The 20,843-nt window shown below is 46.3% G+C and overlaps 1 protein-coding gene across 1 annotated transcript; it reads right to left on the reverse strand.

The window, feature by feature from the left end:
• Positions 1 to 1,813: 1,813 nt before the first annotated feature.
• On the reverse strand, positions 1,814 to 2,917 carry LOC119272754 (receptor-like protein kinase 7). Its single transcript, XM_037554160.1, has one exon. The coding sequence runs from the start codon at positions 2,915 to 2,917 to the stop codon at positions 1,814 to 1,816; it is 1,104 nt and encodes a 367-aa protein (XP_037410057.1).
• Positions 2,918 to 20,843: the final 17,926 nt, after the last annotated feature.

Consider the following 20,843-nt stretch of genomic DNA (forward strand, 5'->3'; position numbering starts at 1 on the left):
GCACGCGAGTGGCGGGCGGTGGAGCGTGGCCAGGGGAGGCGCCGACCGCGGCGAGCAGCGACGCAGCGGGCTGCAACGGCAACAGCGGTTGCGGCCGCGAGGAGCGGGACGACGAGGCGTGCGGCCCAGGCGAAGCGGGGTGTGTGGAAGCGAGCAAGCGGGCGCGGGAGGGGAGGCGCAAGGTGAAGCCGGCGGGGCGCGCGTGTACGAGGGCAGGGGGAGAGGAGGCCGGGGGCCTCACCGGCGATCGTGGGGTCTGGGCAGTGGTGCTCGGGGAGGAAAGACGAGGACGACGACGAAGAAGGAAGCAGGCTGGCGAGGAGGTTCGGCGAGGTGGCGGGGCGCCGGCGAGGTGGCGGGGCACCGGGGTGAGGCGGGGCAGCACCAGGCGGCGTCGGCGTCGAGTCCCCGATCTCGATCTAGATCGGGGGAAGTGGGCGATGTGGGGTAGTGCGCGGTTAGGGTTACGGGGTGTGGGGGGTTATGGGCGCGGCTGGTGGGCCGGCCTGCTGGGCTGTGGCCCGGAGGGGTTCTTTTTTTCTTTTCTTTTTTTCTGTCTCTTGCCTTTGTTTGTTTTGGTTTTCTATTTTTATTTTCTATTTATTACTTTTCTATTTTATTCTATTTTAATTTTAGTTTTATAAAATATAACTACGACTCCTAAATTAATGTTATAAGTTATTCTACTACCACAAAAAGTTTGACTCCTAAATAAAATAGTTTGTATTATTGTAATTTTTTTAAAGGCATCTAATTAATTGTCATAGTTGTTGTTTTAATTACTTTAAAGTCTTTAAACGTTCTATAAAAGTGTGGTTTCTCCATCGGTATTATCCATGATTTATTTGACACATTTTGGACATCTTAGTTTTAATGTTTGGAAACTTTTGTTGTTTGACAATATTTAAATTTTGAATTTGAAAGTTTCGAACCGACGTGAGATTAGCAACAGCAAATCGAGGTGACGTGGCATCATTAGCAGTGGTTTACTGTAGCTTAATTATCCGGGCGTCATAATGGTGGATGAGGAGCAGCCTGCGCTGGCTCCTATGTCAAAATTCCGGCAGACGCTGGAGGAGCAGAGGTACAACCTACTCCTCCAACCTCTGCTCCTCGAGCAGCACCGGCTGGCGGAGGGCCAAATCTACGATGAGGGCGCAAACGAGGAGGCTGTGGCTGCCATGACACGGCAGATGGAGGAGCGGTCATCGATGGGAATACAAAGGAAGTGGACGACAGGCGCTCCCGTAGAATAGCTTTAGGGTCCGGCTGCTTTTTTAATGAAAAAATGTTCAAAATTATAATGAATTTCGTGCAGTTTATATAGAAATCCGCCGTATTTGTATAAATTTCTTCCGGTCAGTTAAAACTTGGATCAAAATGTATGCATGCAACGTTAAATGGCCGGTTCCCACATCCGTGTCCGTGGACTGGTCGTCCCTTGTCCCGCAGACGAATGCAGGAGCAAATTTGCGGTTCAGCACTGGAGATGCCCTTAACCCTTTTCTTGCAAATGTAATTGTTTGTTCAATCCAACTGTTCTGGTTACTGGTCTAAACTACTTATTTCTTAGTAGCGTTTGTGTCAAGTTTAGATGACTCTTCAGTCTTGTTTGTAATTTTAGTTATTGGCTGATGTTTTTTTATGTAAAGGCTAGCGTTTTACTGTTTTTTTAGTTTTGCCAGGTTAATATGTACTTGACTTATACTATAATTTTTATAATATAAATGAGAAAATATAAATGAGAAACGTGTTACTATGAAGAAAAAGATTACGTATTATACATAGTGGGGACTCAGCATGTGCGACGGAATCAGCGGCGACGCCTGCGGAGTCGGCAGAGAGCCTTGAGCATGGGTGGCCTCTCCCCGGGGTCCGGAATGGTGCACTCCACGCCCAGCCTGAACACGGCCGCCATCTCCTTCACGTGTCGTGCTCGGTCTGGGATCCGGATGTCCACGACGACTTCGCTGAAACCTCTACCGTCCTCCTCCTCGCAGTGCCTCCGTGCCCAGGTTGCCAAGTGGCCACCCGGCACCGCTTCGTTGGCCACCCGACCGGTGACGAGCTCCAGCAGCACCACGCCGAAGCTGTACACGTCCACCTTCTCCGTCACCACGGTCGCATACTCTGGAGCCGTGTAGCCGAATATGTTGGCAGCCGTGAGCTCCGAGGCAGGCACCGGGTGGTCCAGCCCGGCGAGGTTGACCCGTGCCAGGCCGAAGCCTGCGATCTTGGGCCTGAGGTCACGGTCGAGCAGGATGCTGGTAGAGTTGATGTTGTGGTGAACGATGTGGTAGTTGCTGCGTCCGTGGTGCAGGTAACAGAGCCCTCTGGCGACGCCGATGGCGATGGACCGCCTCGTCGGCCAGTCCAACTGCGACGTCGCCGTCTGCCGCCGCTCGGCCTCCGGCAGGGGGAGGGGAAGGGGGCCCGGGTGCAGCCACTGGTGGAGGCTGCCGTTGTCCATGTGGTCGTAGACGAGCAGGATGAAGGTGTCCCTCCAGATGGAACCCACGAGGTTGATGATGTTCGCGTGACGGATGCCGCCCAGCAGGTTCACCTCCGACTGGCACCGGCCGTCGAGATCGACGACGCCCCGTGCCGTCGACTCGTTCTCGTTCTGGGACAGCTTCTTGACCAGCACCGTCCTTGCGCTAGTGCCTCCGGCTCCGGCGTCTTGAAGCTGGACGCGGTACAGCGCCGACTGGTATCTGGATGTCGCACCGTTGCTGCGCATCGCGTTGTCGTCGCGGATGCTTCCAACTATATGTTGCTCACTGTACCGCAGAGCAAGGCTGCAGCTCCTTCGGCTGGTGCCGCGCCGGAACCATCCGTAGGGCGCCTGCGCCATCAGTCCACGGCCTGCTAATTGCCCTTGCCCTTGCATGAAGCTGGCGCGACGAACGACCTGCATGCGCGTGCGTTAGAGAGATGGATCAATTATGGTTTGAGCAGGGGCTGAAGCTGGACGAGGCGTCGGGGCGCGCGCGGGAAAGGAGAGCTACCGAGGTAGAGCAAAGCACCTTGCTCGCTCGATGCACAAATCTGCACCAGGATCGGCTCCCAGAAAACAAGCCTGGGATGCAGCCGCTAACTAAAATTTGCTTCATGAAATATGTTTGGATTCGCCCACATGATCGATCATATCAAAGTAGACGGACACGCACGCTAAAACAAACTCGATCCCGACAAAATACATACTCCTCATACATGTTTTAAGAAAAAATGCTTATGGGCATGCATGGCTTCAGTAGTATCAGTACACAAGCCGTACAATATGACAATGATTACAGCGTCGTTGTAATCACTACTTGCGGGCTGGCTTATATCTGGGGCGGAGCCAGGGGGGACGAGCAGGGGCCTGGCCCTCTCCAACGATTGATAATTTTAGTAGGAGTCATGAGTAATTACCAACGAGATTAGATCAATATACGTACTCAGCCTCCCCTATACTCGAATCCTGGCTCCGCCAGTTATCTGACGGGAAAAATCCCCAATATCCTTTCTAGACAGATCCCATGATCAGAGTTTTCTAGGCCTAAGAAGAAGAAGAAGAAGAAGATGAAGAGGAGGGAAGTGAAGAAGAATAGGATGTTTAACCTTTCAGCTTTTGTTTTGGATTTGGAGGTTGTTTGGACTTCGCAGTGGCCTCTAGTTGGTAGTGGGTGGGCCGATTCTGTCTAGGAGTGGTATTTATATGGAAATCCTCTGTGGCTGGAGCGTGTTTCCTTTTGTTGCATATAGGAAGCTGCATATGCAGGTGCGTATCATGACCAAACCTGGCTCCACCTGATAAATTACTCAGCTTGACTTGAGAGTAGACCGAAGTGATGGACGGATTCCTCTCTCCGTGTGTTCAGATGCGGCACGTGCTACAAACGCATTTGCAACCGTGTTGTTGTCACTGTTCGTTTATCTGAAATACTATGCTCACTCGCCTCCTCTCGCGGCTGACGATTAGGGTTCTCCGCTTTCATTGGCGTCATCTCTTACTAAACAAACTTTCGCCTTGCTTTATATATAACAACATCCAAACAAGTACACGGTCGAACAATATAAGATGGTGAGATAGCCCTCGTACAACGCGGCACACGCAGAACACATGTGAGTACGCTACTAGCACCGAGCACAGGAAGAACTAAACACCCCCACGCTACGAGTCCACAGCGGACAAAGTCTTCACCCGGAGTCCTGACATAGAGAGAATAACCACAACAACGTCTTCAAAAAGAGCACGCTAACCACGGGTGTTGCGGTCATCGGCGCCAAGGCACGGAGCTATCGCTCGACAACTCACCCATGCCACCACGAGGCTGCCAGGAGGAGCGCGACGTTCTCGGATTCCCAGATCCGGATTAGGGCGCTGCCACTCCGAGAGAGAGAGAGAGAGAGAGAGAGAGAGAGAGAGAGAGAGAGGGCACGCCCAAGAGACCCACCACAACACCTCCTATTGCCCACACAACCCGGGAGGAGAGCCACCACCACCGCAATGATGCCCGCCGAAGAGCAAACATGCATGCGGACCGCCATCCGGGCCGCCGCCCCGGCATCCCCGTCACAAGATACCATACGCCGCTCACATCACAACACGCTCAACCATGATAGGAATGTTGGAAATATGCCCTAGAGGCAATAATAAATTGGTTATTATTATATTTCCTTGTTCATGATAATCGTTTATTATCCATGCTAGAATTGTATTGATAGGAAACTCAGATACATGTGTGGATACATAGACAACACCATGTCCCTAGTAAGCCTCTAGTTGACTAGCTCGTTGATCAATAGATGGTTACAGTTTCCTGACCATGGACATTGGATGTCGTTGATAACGGGATCACATCATTAGGAGAATGATGTGATGGACAAGACCCAATCCTAAGCATAGCACTAGATCGTGTAGTTCATATGCTAAAGCTTTTCTAATGTCAAGTATCATTTCCTTAGACCATGAGATTGTGCAACTCCCGGATACCGTAGGAGTGCTTTGGGTGTGCCAAACGTCACAACGTAACTGGGTGGCTATAAAGGTACACTACGGGTATCTCCGAAAGTGTCTGTTGGGTTGGCACGAATCGAGACTGGGATTTGTCACTCCATGTGACGGAGAGGTGTCTCTGGGCCCACTCGGTAGGACATCATCATAATGTGCACAATGTGATCAAGAAGTTGATCACAGGATGATGTGTTACGGAACGAGTAAAGAGACTTGCCGGTAACGAGATTGAACAAGGTATCCGGATACCGACGATCGAATCTCGGGCAAGTATCGTACCGATAGACAAAAGGAATTGTATACGGGATTGATTAAGTCCTTGACATCGTGGTTCATCCGATGAGATCATCGTGGAACATGTGGGAGCCAACATGGGTATCCAGATCCCGCTGTTGGTTATTGACCGGAGAACGTCTCGGTCATGTCTGCATGTCTCCCGAACCCGTAGGGTCTACACACTTAAGGTTCGATGACGCTAGGGTTATAAAGGAAGTTTGTATGTGGTTACCGAATGTTGTTCGCAGTCCCGGATGAGATCCCGGACGTCACGAGGAGTTCCGGAATGGTCCGAAGGTAAAGATTTATATATGGGAAGTCCTGTTTTGGTCACCGGAAGAGTTTCGGGGTTTATCGGTAACGTACTGGGACCACCGGGAGGGTCTCGGGGGTCCACCAAGTGGGGCCACATGCCCCGGAGGCTTGCATGGGCCAAGGGTGGTGAGGGACCAGCCCCTAAGTGGGCTGGTGCGCCTCCCACAAGGCCCAAGGCGCAACAAAGGAGGAGAGAGGGGAAACCCTAGGCTTAGATGGGCCTAAGGCCCACCCTCGGGGGCGCCCCTCTCTCCCCCTATTGGCCGCCTCCCCTTTCCCATCTAGGGCTGCCGCCCCCCTTGGGGTGGGAACCCTAGAGGGGGCGCACCCTCCTCCCTCTCCCCTATATATAGTGAGGCCTGGGGCTGCCCATAACACGCGATCTGATCTCTGCCTGTTGGTGCAGCCCTCCCTCTCTTTCTCCTCATATCTCGCGGTGCTTGGCGAAGCCCTGCAGGATTGCCACGCTCCTCCATCACCACCACGCCGTTGTGCTGCTGCTGGATGGAGTCTTCCTCGACCTCTCCCTCTCTCCTTGCTGGATCAAGGCATGGGAGACGTCACCGGGCTATACGTGTGTTGAACGCGGAGGTGCCATCCGTTCGGCACTTGGTCATCGGTGATTTGGATCACGACGAGTACGACTCCATCAACCCCGTTCACTTGAACGCTTCCGCTTAGCGATCTACAAGGGTATGTAGATGCACTCTCCTTCCCCTCGTTGCTAGTCTCTCCATAGATAGATCTTGGTGACACGTAGGAAAATTTTGAATTTCTGCTACGTTCCCCAACAGTGGTATCAGAGCTGGGTCTATGCGTAGATTCTATGCATGAGTAGAACACAAAGAAGTTATGGGCGTTGATTTTGTTCAATATGCTTGCCGTTACTAGTCTTATCTTGATTCGACGGTATTGTGGGATGAAGCGGCCCGGACCAACCTTACACGTATGCTTACGTGAGACCGGTTCCACCGACAAACATGCACTAGTTGCATAAGGTGGCTGACGGGTGTCTGTCTCTCCCGCTTTAGTCGGGTCGGATTCGATGAAAAGGGTCCTTATGAAGGGTAAATAGCAATTGGCATATCACGTTGTGGTTTTGCGTAGATAAGAAACGTTCTTGCTAGAAACCCATAGCAGCCACGTAAAACATGCAAACAACAATTAGAGGACGTCTAACTTGTTTTTGCAGGGTATGCTATGTGATGTGATATGGCCAAAAGGATGTGATGAATTATATATGTGATGTATGAGATTGATCATGTTCTTGTAATAGGTATCACGACTTGCATGTCGATGAGTATGACAACCGGCAGGAGCCATAGGAGTTGTCTTTATTTATTTATGACCTGCATGTGAACTTAAACATCATGTAATTACTTTACTTTATTGCTAAAGCGTTAGCCATAGTAGTAGAAGTAATAGATGACGAGACAACTTCAAGAAGACACGATGATGAAGATCATGGTGTCATGCCGGTGACAAGATGATCATGGAGCCCCAAGATGGAGATCAAAGGAGCTATATGATATTGGCCATATCATGTCACTATTATTTGATTGCATGTGATGTTTATCATGTTTATACATCTTATTTGCTTAGAACGATGGTAGTAAATAAGATGATCCCTCATTACAATTTCAAGAATGTGTTCTCCCCTAACTGTGCACCGTTGCTAAAGTTCATCGTTTCGAAGCACCACGTGATGATCGGGTGTGATAGATCCTTACGTTCACATACAACGGGTGTAAGACAGTTTTACACATGCAAAACACTTAGGGTTAACTTGATGAGCCTAGCATGTACAGACATGGCCTCGGAACACAAGAGACCGAAAGGTCGAGCATGAGTTGTATGGTAGATACGATCAACATGAAGATGTTCACCGATGACGACTAGTCCGTCTCACGTGATGATCGGACACGGCCTAGTTGACTCGGATCATGTAATCACTTAGATGACTAGAGGGATGTCTATCTGAGTGGGAGTTCATAAGATGAATTTAATTATCCTGAACATAGTCAAAAGGGGGTTTTGCAAATTATGTCGTAGCTCGCGCTTTAGTTCTACTGTTTAGATATGTTCCTAGAGAAAAATTAGTTGAAAGTTGATAGTAGCAATTATGCAGACTAGGTCCGTAAACTGAGGATTGTCCTCATTGCTTCTTAGAAGGCTTATGTCCTTAATGCACCGCTCAGTGTGCTGAACCTCGAACGTCGTCTGTGGATGTTGCGAACATCTGACATACACGTTTTGATAACTACGTGATAGTTCAGTTAAACGGTTTAGAGCTGAGGCACCAAAGATGTTTTGAAACGTCGCGAAACATATGAGATGTTTCGAGGGCTGAAATTGGGATTTCAGGCCCGTGCCCAAGTCAAGAGGTATAAGACCTCCGACGATTTTCTTAGCCTACAAACTAAGGAGAAAAGCTCAATCGTTGAGCATGTGCTTAGATTGTCTGAGTACAACAATCGCTTGAATCGAGTGGGAGTTGATCTTCCAGATGAAATAGTGATGGTTCTCCGAAGTCATTACCACCAAGCTGCTAGAGCTTCGTGATGAACTATAATATATCAGGGACATATATGATGATCCTTGAGATATTCGCGATGTTTGACACCACAAAAGTAGAAATCAAGAAGGAGAATCAATTGTTGATGGTTGGTGAAACCACTAGTTTCAAGAAGGGCAAGGGCAAGAAGGGAAACTTCATGAAACGGCAAATCAGCTGCTGCTCTAGTGAAGAAACCCAAGGTTGAACCCAAACCCAAGACTAAGTGCTTCTATAATAAAGGGAACAGCCACTGGAGCAGAATTACCCTAGATACTTGGTAGATGAGAAGGCTGGCAAGGTCGATAGAAGTATATTGGATATACATTGTGTTAATGTGTACTTTACTAGTACTCCTAGTAGCACCAGGGTATTAGATACCGGTTCGGTTGCTAAGTGTTAGTAACTCGAAATAAAAGCTACGGACTAAACGGAGACTAGCTAAAGGTGAGATGACGATATGTGTTGGAAGTATTTCCAAGGTTGATCAAATATCGTACGCTCCCTCTACCATCGAGATTGGTGTTTGCGTTGAGCATAGACATGATTGGATTATGTCTATCGCAATACGGTTATTCATTTAAGGAGAATAATGGTTACTCTGTTTATTTGAATAATACCTTCAATGGTCTTACACCTAAAATGAATGGTTTATTGAATCTCGATCGTAGTGATACACATGTTCATGCCAAAAGATAGTAATGATAGTACCACCTACTTGTGGCACTGCCACTTAAGTCATATCGATATAAAACGCATGAAGAGGCTCCATGTTGATGGATCTTTGGGCTCACTCGTTTTTGAAAAGTTTGAGGCATGCGAACCATGTCTATTGGTGTATATGCATGAAGAAACTCCATGCAAATGGACCGTTTGGACTCACTTGATTTTGAATCACTTGAGACATGCAAATCATGCCACATGGGCAAGATGACTGAAAGCCTCGTTTTCAGTAAAATGGAACTAGAAAACAACTTGTTGGAAGTAATACATTTTGATGTATGCAGTCCAATGAGTGCTGAGGCGTGTAGTGGACATCGTTATGTTCTTACTTCACAGATGGTTTGAGTAGATGTTGAGTACATTTACTTGATGAATCACGAGTCTGAATTATTGAAAGGTTCAAGTAATTTCAGGGTGAAGTTAAAAGATCGTCGTGACAAGAGGATAAAAGATCTATGATATGATCATAGAGATGAATATCTGAATTACGAGTTTGGCACAAAATTAAGACATTGTGGAAATTATTTCACAACTAATACAGCCTGGAACACCATAGTGTGATGGTGTGTCCGAACATCATAACTGCACCCTGTTGGATATGATGCATACCATGATGTCTCTTATCGAATTACCATGATAGTTTATGGGTTAGGCATTAAAGACAACCACATTCACTTTAAATAGGGCACCACGTAATTCCGATGAGATGACACCGTGTGAACTATGGTTTAGGGAAACCTAAGCTGTCATTCCTTAAAAGTTTGGGGTTGCGACGCTTATGTGAAAAAGTTTCAGGCTGATAAGCTCGAACCCAAAGCGGATAAATGCATCTTCATAGGACACCCAAAACAGTTGGGTATACCTCCTGTCTCAGATTCGAAAGCAATAAGGGATTGTTTCTAGAATCGGCTCCTTTCTCGAGGAAAAGTTTCTCTCGAAAGAATTGAGTGGGAGGATGGTGGAGACTTGATGAGGTTATTGAACCGTCTCTTCAACTAGTGTGTGGCAGGGCACAGGAAGTTGTTCCTGTGGCACCTACAACAATTGAAGTGGAAGCTTATGATAGTGATCATGAAACTTCAGATCAAGTCACTAGCAAACCTCATGGGATGACAAGGATGCGTACTACTTCAGAGTGGTATGTGATCTTGTCTTGGAAGTCATGTTGCTAGACAACAATGAACCTACGAGCCATGGAGAAGCGATGGTGGGCCCGGATTCCGATAAATGGCTCGAGGCCATAAAATCCGAGAGAGGATCCATGTATGGAAACAAAGTGTAGACTTTGACAGAACAGCTCGATGGTCGTGAGGCTGTTGAGTACAGATGGATTTTAAAAGGAAGACGGACAATGATGGTAAATGTCACCATTAAGAAAGCTCGACTTGTCATTAAGATGTTTTCTGACAAGTTCAAGGAGTTGAATACGGTGAGACTTTCTCACTCGTAGCGATGCTAAGAGTCTGTTGGAACTATATTAGCGATTACTGCATTATTTATGAAATCTTGCAGATAGGATGTCAAAACATTGTTTCCTCGATGATTTTCTTGAGGAAAGGTTGTATGTGATACAAACGGAAGGTTTTGTCAATCCTAAAAGATGCTAATAAGTATGCAAAGCTCCAGCAATCCTTCTAAGGACTGGAGTAAGCATCTCGGAGTTGGAATGTATGCTTTGATGATGATCAAAGATTTTGGTGTATACAAAGTTTATGAGAAACTTGTGTTTCCAAAGAAGTGAGTGGGAGCACTATAGAATTTCTGATGAATATATGTTGTTGACATATTGTTGATCAGAAATGACGTAGAATTTCTGGAAAGCATATAGGGTTATTTGGGAAGTGTTTTTCAATGGAAAGCCTGGATTAAGCTACTTGAGCATTGAGCATCAAGATCTATAAGGATAGATCAAAACGCTTAATGGTACTTTCAAATGAGCACATTCCTTGACATGATCTTGAAGGTGTTCAAGATGGATCAGTCAAAGAAGGAGTTCTTGCCTGAGTTGTAAGGTATGAAGTTAAGACTTAAAGCTCGACCGCGGCAGAATAGAGAGAAAGGACGAAGATCGTCCCCTATGCTTAAGACATAGGCTCTACAGTATGCTATGCTGTGTACCGCACCTGAAGTGTGCCTTGCCATGAGTCAGTCAAGGGGTACAAGAGTGATCCAAGAATGGATCACAGTACAACGGTCAAAGTTATCCTTAGTAACTAGTGGACTAAGGAATTTTCTCGGTTATGGAGGTGATAAAGAGTTCGACGTAAAGAGTTACGACGATGCAAGCTTAACACCTATCCAGATAGCTCTGAGTAGAGATACCGGATACGTATAATGGAGCAACAATTTAGAATAACTCCAAGTAGAACAGTTATTTGAAATGGCTCCAAATAGAGCGTGGTAGCTGCATCTAGGAGATGACATAAAGATTTGTAAAGCACACACGGATCTGAAAGGTTCAGACCCGTTGACTAAAACCTCTCTCACAAGCAACATGATCAAACCCAGAACTCATTGAGTGTTAATCACATAGTGATGTGAACTAGATTATTGACTCTAGTGCAAGTGGGAGACTGTTGGAAATATGCCCTAGAGGCAATAATAAATTGGTTATTATTATATTTCCTTGTTCATGATAATCGTTTATTATCCATGCTAGAATTGTATTGATAGGAAACTCAGATACATGTGTGGATACATAGACAACACCATGTCCCTAGTAAGCCTCTAGTTGACTAGCTCGTTAATCAATAGATGGTTACGGTTTCCTGACCACGGACATTGGATGTCGTTGATAACGGGATCACATCATTAGGAGAATGATGTGATGGACAAGACCCAATCCTAAGCATAGCACTAGATCGTGTAGTTCGTATGCTAAAGCTTTTCTAATGTCAAGTATCATTTCCTTAGACCATGAGATTGTGCAACTCCCGGATACCATAGGAGTGCTTTGGGTGTGCCAAACGTCACAACGTAACTGGGTGGCTATAAAGGTACACTACGGGTATCTCCGAAAGTGTCTGTTGGGTTGGCACGAATCGAGACTGGGATTTGTCACTCCGTGTGACGGAGAGGTGTCTCTGGGCCCACTCGGTAGGACATCATCATAATGTGCACAATGTGATCAAGGAGTTGATCACGGGATGATGTGTTACGAACGAGTAAAGAGACTTGCCGGTAACGAGATTGAACAAGGTATCGGGATACCGACGATCGAATCTCGGGCAAGTATCGTACCGATAGACAAAGGGAATTGTATACGGGATTGATTAAGTCCTTGACATCGTGGTTCATCCGATGAGATCATCATGGAACATGTGGGAGCCAACATGGGTATCCAGATCCCGCTGTTGGTTATTGACCGGAGAACGTCTCGGTCATGTCTGCATGTCTCCCGAACCCGTAGGGTCTACACACTTAAGGTTCGATGACGCTAGGGTTATAAAGGAAGTTTGTATGTGGTTACCGAATGTTGTTCGCAGTCCCGGATGAGATCCCGGACGTCACGAGGAGTTCCGGAATGGTCCGGAGGTAAAGATTTATATATGGGAAGTCCTGTTTTGGTCACCGGAAGAGTTTCGGGGTTTATCGGTAACGTACCGGGACCACCGGGAGGGTCCCGGGGGTCCACCAAGTGGGGCCACATGCCCCGAAGGCTTGCATGGGCCAAGGGTGGTGAGGGACCAGCCCCTAAGTGGGCTGGTGCGCCTCCCACAAGGCCCAAGGCGCAGCAAAGGAGGAGAGAGGGGAAACCCTAGGCTTAGATGGGCCTAAGGCCCACCCTAGGGGGCGCCCCTCTCTCCCCCTCTTGGCCGCCTCCCCTTTCCCATCTAGGGCTGCCCCCCTAGGGGTGTGAACCCTAGAGGGGGCGCACCCTCCTCCCTCTCCCCTATATATAGTGAGGCCTGGGGCTGCCCATAACACGCGATCTGATCTCTGCCTGTTGGTGCAGCCCTCCCTCTCTTTCTCCTCATATCTCACGGTGCTTGGCGAAGCCCTGCAGGATTGCCACGCTCCTCCATCACCACCACGCCGTTGTGCTGCTGCTGGATGGAGTCTTCCTCGACCTCTCCCTCTATCCTTGCTGGATCAAGGCATGGGAGACGTCACCGGGCTGTACGTGTGTTGAACGCGGAGGTGCCGTCCGTTCGGCACTTGGTCATCGATGATTTGGATCACGACGAGTACGACTCCATCAACCCCGTTCACTTGAACGCTTCCGCTTAGCGATCTACAAGGGTATGTAGATGCATTCTCCTTCCCCTCGTTGCTAGTCTCTCCATAGATAGATCTTGGTGACACGTAGGAAAATTTTGAATTTCTGCTACGTTCCCCAACAGTGGTATCAGAGCTAGGTGTATGCGTAGATTCTATGCACGAGTAGAACACAAAGAAGTTATGGGCGTTGATTTTGTTCAATATGCTTGCCGTTACTAGTCTTATCTTGATTCCACGGTATTGTGGGATGAAGCGGCCCGGACCAACCTTACACGTATGCTTACGTGAGACCGGTTCCACCGACAAACATGCACTAGTTGCATAAGCTGGCTGGCGGGTGTCTGTCTCTCCCGCTTTAGTCGGGTCGGATTCGATGAAAAGGGTCCTGATGAAGGGTAAATAGCAATTGGCATATCACGTTGTGGTTTTGCGTAGATAAGAAACGTTCTTGCTAGAAACCCATAGCAGCCACGTAAAACATGCAAACAACAATTAGAGGACGTCTAACTTGTTTTTGCAGGGTATGCTATGTGATGTGATATGGCCAAAAGGATGTGATGAATGATATATGTGATGTATGAGATTGATCATGTTCTTGTAATAGGTATCACGACTTGCATGTCGATGAGTATGACAACCGGCAGGAGCCATAGGAGTTGTCTTTATTTATTTATGACCTGCGTGTCAACTTAAACGTCATGTAATTACTTTACTTTATTGCTAAAGCGTTAGCCATAGTAGTAGAAGTAATAGATGACGAGACAACTTCAAGAAGACACGATGATGGAGATCATGATGATGGAGATCATGGTGTCATGCCGGTGACAAGATGATCATGGAGCCTCAAGATGGAGATCAAAGGAGCTATATGATATTGGCCATATCATGTCACTATTATTTGATTGCATGTGATGTTTATCATGTTTATACATCTTATTTGCTTAGAACGACGGTAGTAAATAAGATGATCCCTCATTACAATTTCAAGAATGTGTTCTCCCCTAACTGTGCACCGTTGCTAAAGTTCGTCGTTTCGAAGCACCACGTGATGATCGGGTGTGATAGATCCTTACGTTCACATACAACGGGTGTAAGACAGTTTTACACATGCAAAACACTTAGGGTTTACTTGACGAGCCTAGCATGTACAGACATGGCCTCGAAACACAAGAGACCGAAAGGTCGAGCATGAGTCGTATGATAGATACGATCAACATGAAGATGTTCACCGATGACGACTAGTCCGTCTCACGTGATGATCGGACACGGCCTAGTTGACTCGGATCATGTAATCACTTAGATGACTAGAGGGATGTCTATCTGAGTGGGAGTTCATAAGATGAACTTAATTATCCTGAACATAGTCAAAAAGGGGTTTTGCAAATTATGTCGTAGCTCGCGCTTTAGTTCTACTATTTAGATATGTTCCTAGAGAAAAATTAGTTGAAAGTTGATAGTAGCAATTATGCGGACTAGGTCCGTAAACTGAGGATTGTCCTCATTGCTTCTCAGAAGGCTTATTTCCTTAATGCACCGCTCAGTGTGCTGAACCTCGAACGTCGTCTGTGGATGTTGCGAACATCTGACATACACGTTTTGATAACTACGTGATAGTTCAGTTAAACGGTTTAGAGTTGAGGCACCGAAGACGTTTTGAAACGTCGCGAAACATATGAGATGTTTCGAGGGCTGAAATTGGGACTTCAGGCCCGTGCCCAAGTCAAGAGGTATAAGACCTCCGACGATTTTCTTAGCCTACAAACTAAGGAGAAAAGCTCAATCATTGAGCATGTGCTTAGATTGTCTGAGTACAACAATTGCTTGAATCGAGTGGGAGTTGATCTTCCAGATGAAATAGTGATGGTTCTCCGAAGTCATTACCACCAAGCTGCTAGAGCTTCGTGATGAACTATAATATATCAGGGACATATATGATGATCCTTGAGATATTCGCGATGTTTGACACCACAAAAGTAGAAATCAAGAAGGAGAATCAATTGTTGATGGTTGGTGAAACCACTAGTTTCAAGAAGGGCAAGGGCAAGAAGGGAAACTTCATGAAACGGCAAATCAGCTGCTGCTCTAGTGAAGAAACCCAAGGTTGAACCCAAACCCAAGACTAAGTGCTTCTGTAATAAAGGGAACAGCCACTGGAGCAGAATTACCCTAGATACTTGGTAGATGAGAAGGCTGGCAAGGTCGATAGAAGTATATTGGATATACATTGTGTTAATGTGTACTTTACTAGTACTGCTAGTAGCACCAGGGTATTACATACCGGTTCGGTTGCTAAGTGTTAGTAACTCGAAATAAAAGCTACGGAATAAACGAAGACTAGCTAAAGGTGAGATGACGATATGTGTTGGAAGTATTTCCAAGGTTGATCAAATATCGTACACTCCCTCTACCATCGAGATTGGTGTTTGCGTTGAGCATAGACATGATTGGATTATGTCTATCGCAATACGGTTATTCATTTAAGGAGAATAATGGTTACTCTGTTTATTTGAATAATACCTTCAATGGTCTTACACCTAAAATGAATGGTTTATTGAATCTCGATCGTAGTGATACACATGTTCATGCCAAAAGATAGTAATGATAGTACCACCTACTTGTGGCACTGCCACTTAAGTCATATCGATATAAAACACATGAAGAGGCTCCATGTTGATGGATCTTTGGGCTCACTCGTTTTTGAAAAGTTTGAGGCATGCGAACCATGTCTATTGGTGTATATGCATGAAGAAACTCCATGCAAATGGACCGTTTGGACTCACTTGATTTTGAATCACTTGAGACATGCAAATCATGCCACATGGGCAAGATGACTGAAAGCCTCGTTTTCAGTAAAATGGAACTAGAAAACAACTTGTTGGAAGTAATACATTTTGATGTATGCAGTCCAATGAGTGCTGAGGCGTGTAGTGGACATCGTTATGTTCTTACTTCACAGATGGTTTGAGTAGATGTTGAGTACATTTACTTGATGAATCACGAGTATGAATTATTGAAAGGTTCAAGTAATTTCAGGGTGAAGTTGAAAGATCGTCGTGACAAGAGGATAAAAGATCTATGATATGATCATAGAGATGAATATCTGAATTACGAGTTTGGCACAAAATTAAGACATTGTGGAAATTATTTCACAACTAATACAGCCTGGAACACCATAGTGTGATGGTGTGTCCGAACATCATAACTGCACCCTATTGGATATGATGCATACCATGATGTCTCTTATCGAATTACCATGATAGTTTATGGGTTAGGCATTAAAGACAATCACATTCACTTTAAATAGGGCACCACGTAATTCCGATGAGATGACACCGTGTGAACTATGGTTTAGGGAAACCTAAGCTGTCATTCCTTAAAAGTTTGGGGTTGCGACGCTTATGTGAAAAAGTTTCAGGCTGATAAGCTCGAACCCAAAGCGGATAAATGCATCTTCATAGGACACCCAAAACAGTTGGGTATACCTCCTGTCTCAGATTCGAAAGCAATAAGGAATTGTTTCTAGAATCGGGTCCTTTCTCGAGGAAAAGTTTCTCTCGAAAGAATTGAGTGGGAGGATGGTGGAGACTTGATGAGGTTATTGAACCGTCTCTTCAACTAGTGTGTGGCAGGGCACAGGAAGTTGTTCCTGTGGCACCTACAACAATTGAAGTGGAAGCTTATGATAGTGATCATGAAACTTCAGATCAAGTCACTAGCAAACCTCGTGGGATGACAAGGATGCGTACTACTTCAGAGTGGTATGTGATCTTGTCTTGGAAGTCATGTTGCTAGACAACAATGAACCTACGAGCCATGGAGAAGCGATGGTGGGCCCGGATTCCGATAAATGGCTCGAGGCCATAAAATCCGAGAGAGGATCCATGTATGGAAACAAAGTGTAGACTTTGACAGAACAGCTCGATGGTCGTGAGGCTGTTGAGTACAGATGGATTTTAAAAGGAAGACGGACAATGATGGTAAATGTCACCATTAAGAAAGCTCGACTTGTCATTAAGATGTTTTCTGACAAGTTCAAGGAGTTGAATACGGTGAGACTTTCTCACTCGTAGCGATGCTAAGAGTCTGTTGGAATTATATTAGCGATTACTGCATTATTTATGAAATCTTGCAGATAGGATGTCAAAACATTGTTTCCTCGATGATTTTCTTGAGGAAAGGTTGTATGTGATACAAACGGAAGGTTTTGTCAATCCTAAAAGATGCTAATAAGTATGCAAAGCTCCAGCAATCCTTCTAAGGACTGGAGTAAGCATCTCGGAGTTGGAATGTATGCTTTGATGATGATCAAAGATTTTGGTGTATACAAAGTTTATGAGAAACTTGTGTTTCCAAAGAAGTGAGTGGGAGCACTATAGAATTTCTGATGAATATATGTTGTTGACATATTGTTGATCAGAAATGACGTAGAATTTCTGGAAAGCATATAGGGTTATTTGGAAAGTGTTTTTCAATGGAAAGCCTGGATTAAGCTACTTGAGCATTGAGCATCAAGATCTATAAGGATAGATCAAAACGCTTAATGGTACTTTCAAATGAGCACATTCCTTGACATGATCTTGAAGGTGTTCAAGATGGATCAGTCAAAGAAGGAGTTCTTGCCTGAGTTGTAAGGTATGAAGTTAAGACTTAAAGCTCGACCACGGCAGAATAGAGAGAAAGGACGAAGGTCGTCCCCTATGCTTAAGACATAGGCTCTACAGTATGCTATGCTGTGTACCGCACCTGAAGTGTGCCTTGCCATGAGTCAGTCAAGGGGTACAAGAGTGATCCAAGAATGGATCACAGTACAGCGGTCAAAGTTATCCTTAGTAACTAGTGGACTAAGGAATTATCTCGGTTATGGAGGTGATAAAGAGTTCGACGTAAAGAGTTACGACGATGCAAGCTTAACACCTATCCGGATAGCTCTGAGTAGAGATACCGGATACGTATAATGGAGCAACAATTTAGAATAACTCCAAGTAGAACAGTTATTTGAAATGGCTCCAAATAGAGCGTGGTAGCTGCATCTAGGAGATGACATAAAGATTTGTAAAGCACACACGGATCTGAAAGGTTCAGACAGGTTGACTAAAACCTCTCTCACAAGCAACATGATCAAACCCAGAACTCATTGAGTGTTAATCACATAGTGATGTGAACTAGATTATTGACTCTAGTGCAAGTGGGAGACTGTTGGAAATATGCCCTAGAGGCAATAATAAATTGGTTATTATTATATTTCCTTGTTCATGATAATCGTTTATTATCCATGCTAGAATTGTATTGATAGGAAACTCAGATACATGTGTGGATACATAGACAACACCATGTCCCTAGTAAGCCTCTAGTTGACTAGCTCGTTGATCAATAGATGGTTACGGTTTCCTGACCACGGACATTGGATGTCGTTGATAACGGGATCACATCATTAGGAGAATGATGTGATGGACAAGACCCAATCCTAAGCATAGCACTAGATCGTGTAGTTCGTATGCTAAAGCTTTTCTAATGTCAAGTATCATTTCCTTAGACCATGAGATTGTGCAACTCCCGGATACCATAGGAGTGCTTTGGGTGTGCCAAACGTCACAACGTAACTGGGTGGCTATAAAGGTACACTACGGGTATCTCCGAAAGTGTCTGTTGGGTTGGCACGAATCGAGACTGGGATTTGTCACTCCGTGTGACGGAGAGGTGTCTCTGGGCCCACTCGGTAGGACATCATCATAATGTGCACAATGTGATCAAGGAGTTGATCACGGGATGATGTGTTACGAACGAGTAAAGAGACTTGCCGGTAACGAGATTGAACAAGGTATCGGGATACCGACGATCGAATCTCGGGCAAGTATCGTACCGATAGACAAAGGGAATTGTATACGGGATTGATTAAGTCCTTGACATCGTGGTTCATCCGATGAGATCATCATGGAACATGTGGGAGCCAACATGGGTATCCAGATCCCGCTGTTGGTTATTGACCGGAGAACGTCTCGGTCATGTCTGCATGTCTCCCGAACCCGTAGGGTCTACACACTTAAGGTTCGATGACGCTAGGGTTATAAAGGAAGTTTGTATGTGGTTACCGAATGTTGTTCGCAGTCCCGGATGAGATCCCGGACGTCACGAGGAGTTCCGGAATGGTCCGGAGGTAAAGATTTATATATGGGAAGTCCTGTTTTGGTCACCGGGAGAGTTTCGGGGTTTATCGGTAACGTACCGGGACCACCGGGAGGGTCCCGGGGGTCCACCAAGTGGGGCCACATGCCCCGGAGGCTTGCATGGGCCAAGGGTGGTGAGGGACCAGCCCCTAAGTGGGCTGGTGCGCCTCCCACAAGGCCCAAGGCGCAGCAAAGGAGGAGAGAGGGGAAACCCTAGGCTTAGATGGGCCTAAGGCCCACCCTAGGGGGCGCCCCTCTCTCCCCCTCTTGGCCGCCTCCCCTTTCCCATCTAGGGCTGCCCCCCCTAGGGGTGGGAACCCTAGAGGGGGCGCACCCTCCTCCCTCTCCCCTATATATAGTGAGGCCTGGGGCTGCCCATAACACGCGATCTGATCTCTGCCTGTTGGTGCAGCCCTCCCTCTCTTTCTCCTCATATCTCACGGTGCTTGGCGAAGCCCTGCAGGATTGCCACGCTCCTCCATCACCACCACGCCGTTGTGCTGCTGCTGGATGGAGTCTTCCTCGACCTCTCCCTCTCTCCTTGCTGGATCAAGGCATGGGAGACGTCACCGGGCTGTACGTGTGTTGAACGCGGAGGTGCCGTCCGTTCGGCACTTGGTCATCGGTGATTTGGATCACGACGAGGTACGACTCCATCAACCCCGTTCACTTGAACGCTTCCGCTTAGCGATCTACAAGGGTATGTAGATGCACTCTCCTTCCCCTCGTTGCTAGTCTCTCCATAGATAGATCTTGGTGACATGAAGGAAAATTTTGAATTTCTGCTACGTTCCCCAACAGTGGTATCAGAGCTAGGTCTATGCGTAGATTCTATGCACGAGTAGAACACAAAGAAGTTGTGGGCGTTGATTTTGTTCAATATGCTTGCCGTTACTAGTCTTATCTTGATTCGACGGTATTGTGGGATGAAGCGGCCCGGACCAACCTTACACGTATGCTTACGTGAGACCGGTTTCACCGACAAACATGCACTAGTTGCATAAGGTGGCTGGCGGGTGTCTATCTCTCCCGCTTTAGTCGGGTCGGATTCGATGAAAAGAGTCCTTATGAAGGGTAAATAGCGATTGGCATATCACGTTGTGGTTTTGCGTAGATAATAAACGTTCTTGCTAGAAACCCATAGCAGCCACGTAAAACATGCAAACAACAATTAGAGGACGTCTAACTTGTTTTTGCAGGGTATGCTATGTGATGTGATATGGCCAAAAGGATGTAATGAATGATATATGTGATGTATGAGATTGATCATGTTCTTGTAATAGGTATCACGACTTGCATGTCGATGAGTATGACAACCGGCAGGAGCCATAGGAGTTGTCTTTATTTATTTATGACCTGCGTGTCAACTTAAACGTCATGTAATTACTTTACTTTATTGCTAAAGCGTTAGCCATAGTAGTAGAAGTAATAGATGACGAGACAACTTCAAGAAGACACGATGATGGAGATCATGATGATGGAGATCATGGTGTCATGCCGGTGACAAGATGATCATGGAGCCTCAAGATGGAGATCAAAGGAGCTATATGATATTGGCCATATCATGTCACTATTATTTGATTGCATGTGA

Source organism: Triticum dicoccoides, chromosome 3A (assembly GCF_002162155.2).
Source record: "Triticum dicoccoides isolate Atlit2015 ecotype Zavitan chromosome 3A, WEW_v2.0, whole genome shotgun sequence".
Classification (NCBI taxonomy): Eukaryota; Viridiplantae; Streptophyta; class Magnoliopsida; order Poales; family Poaceae; genus Triticum; species Triticum dicoccoides.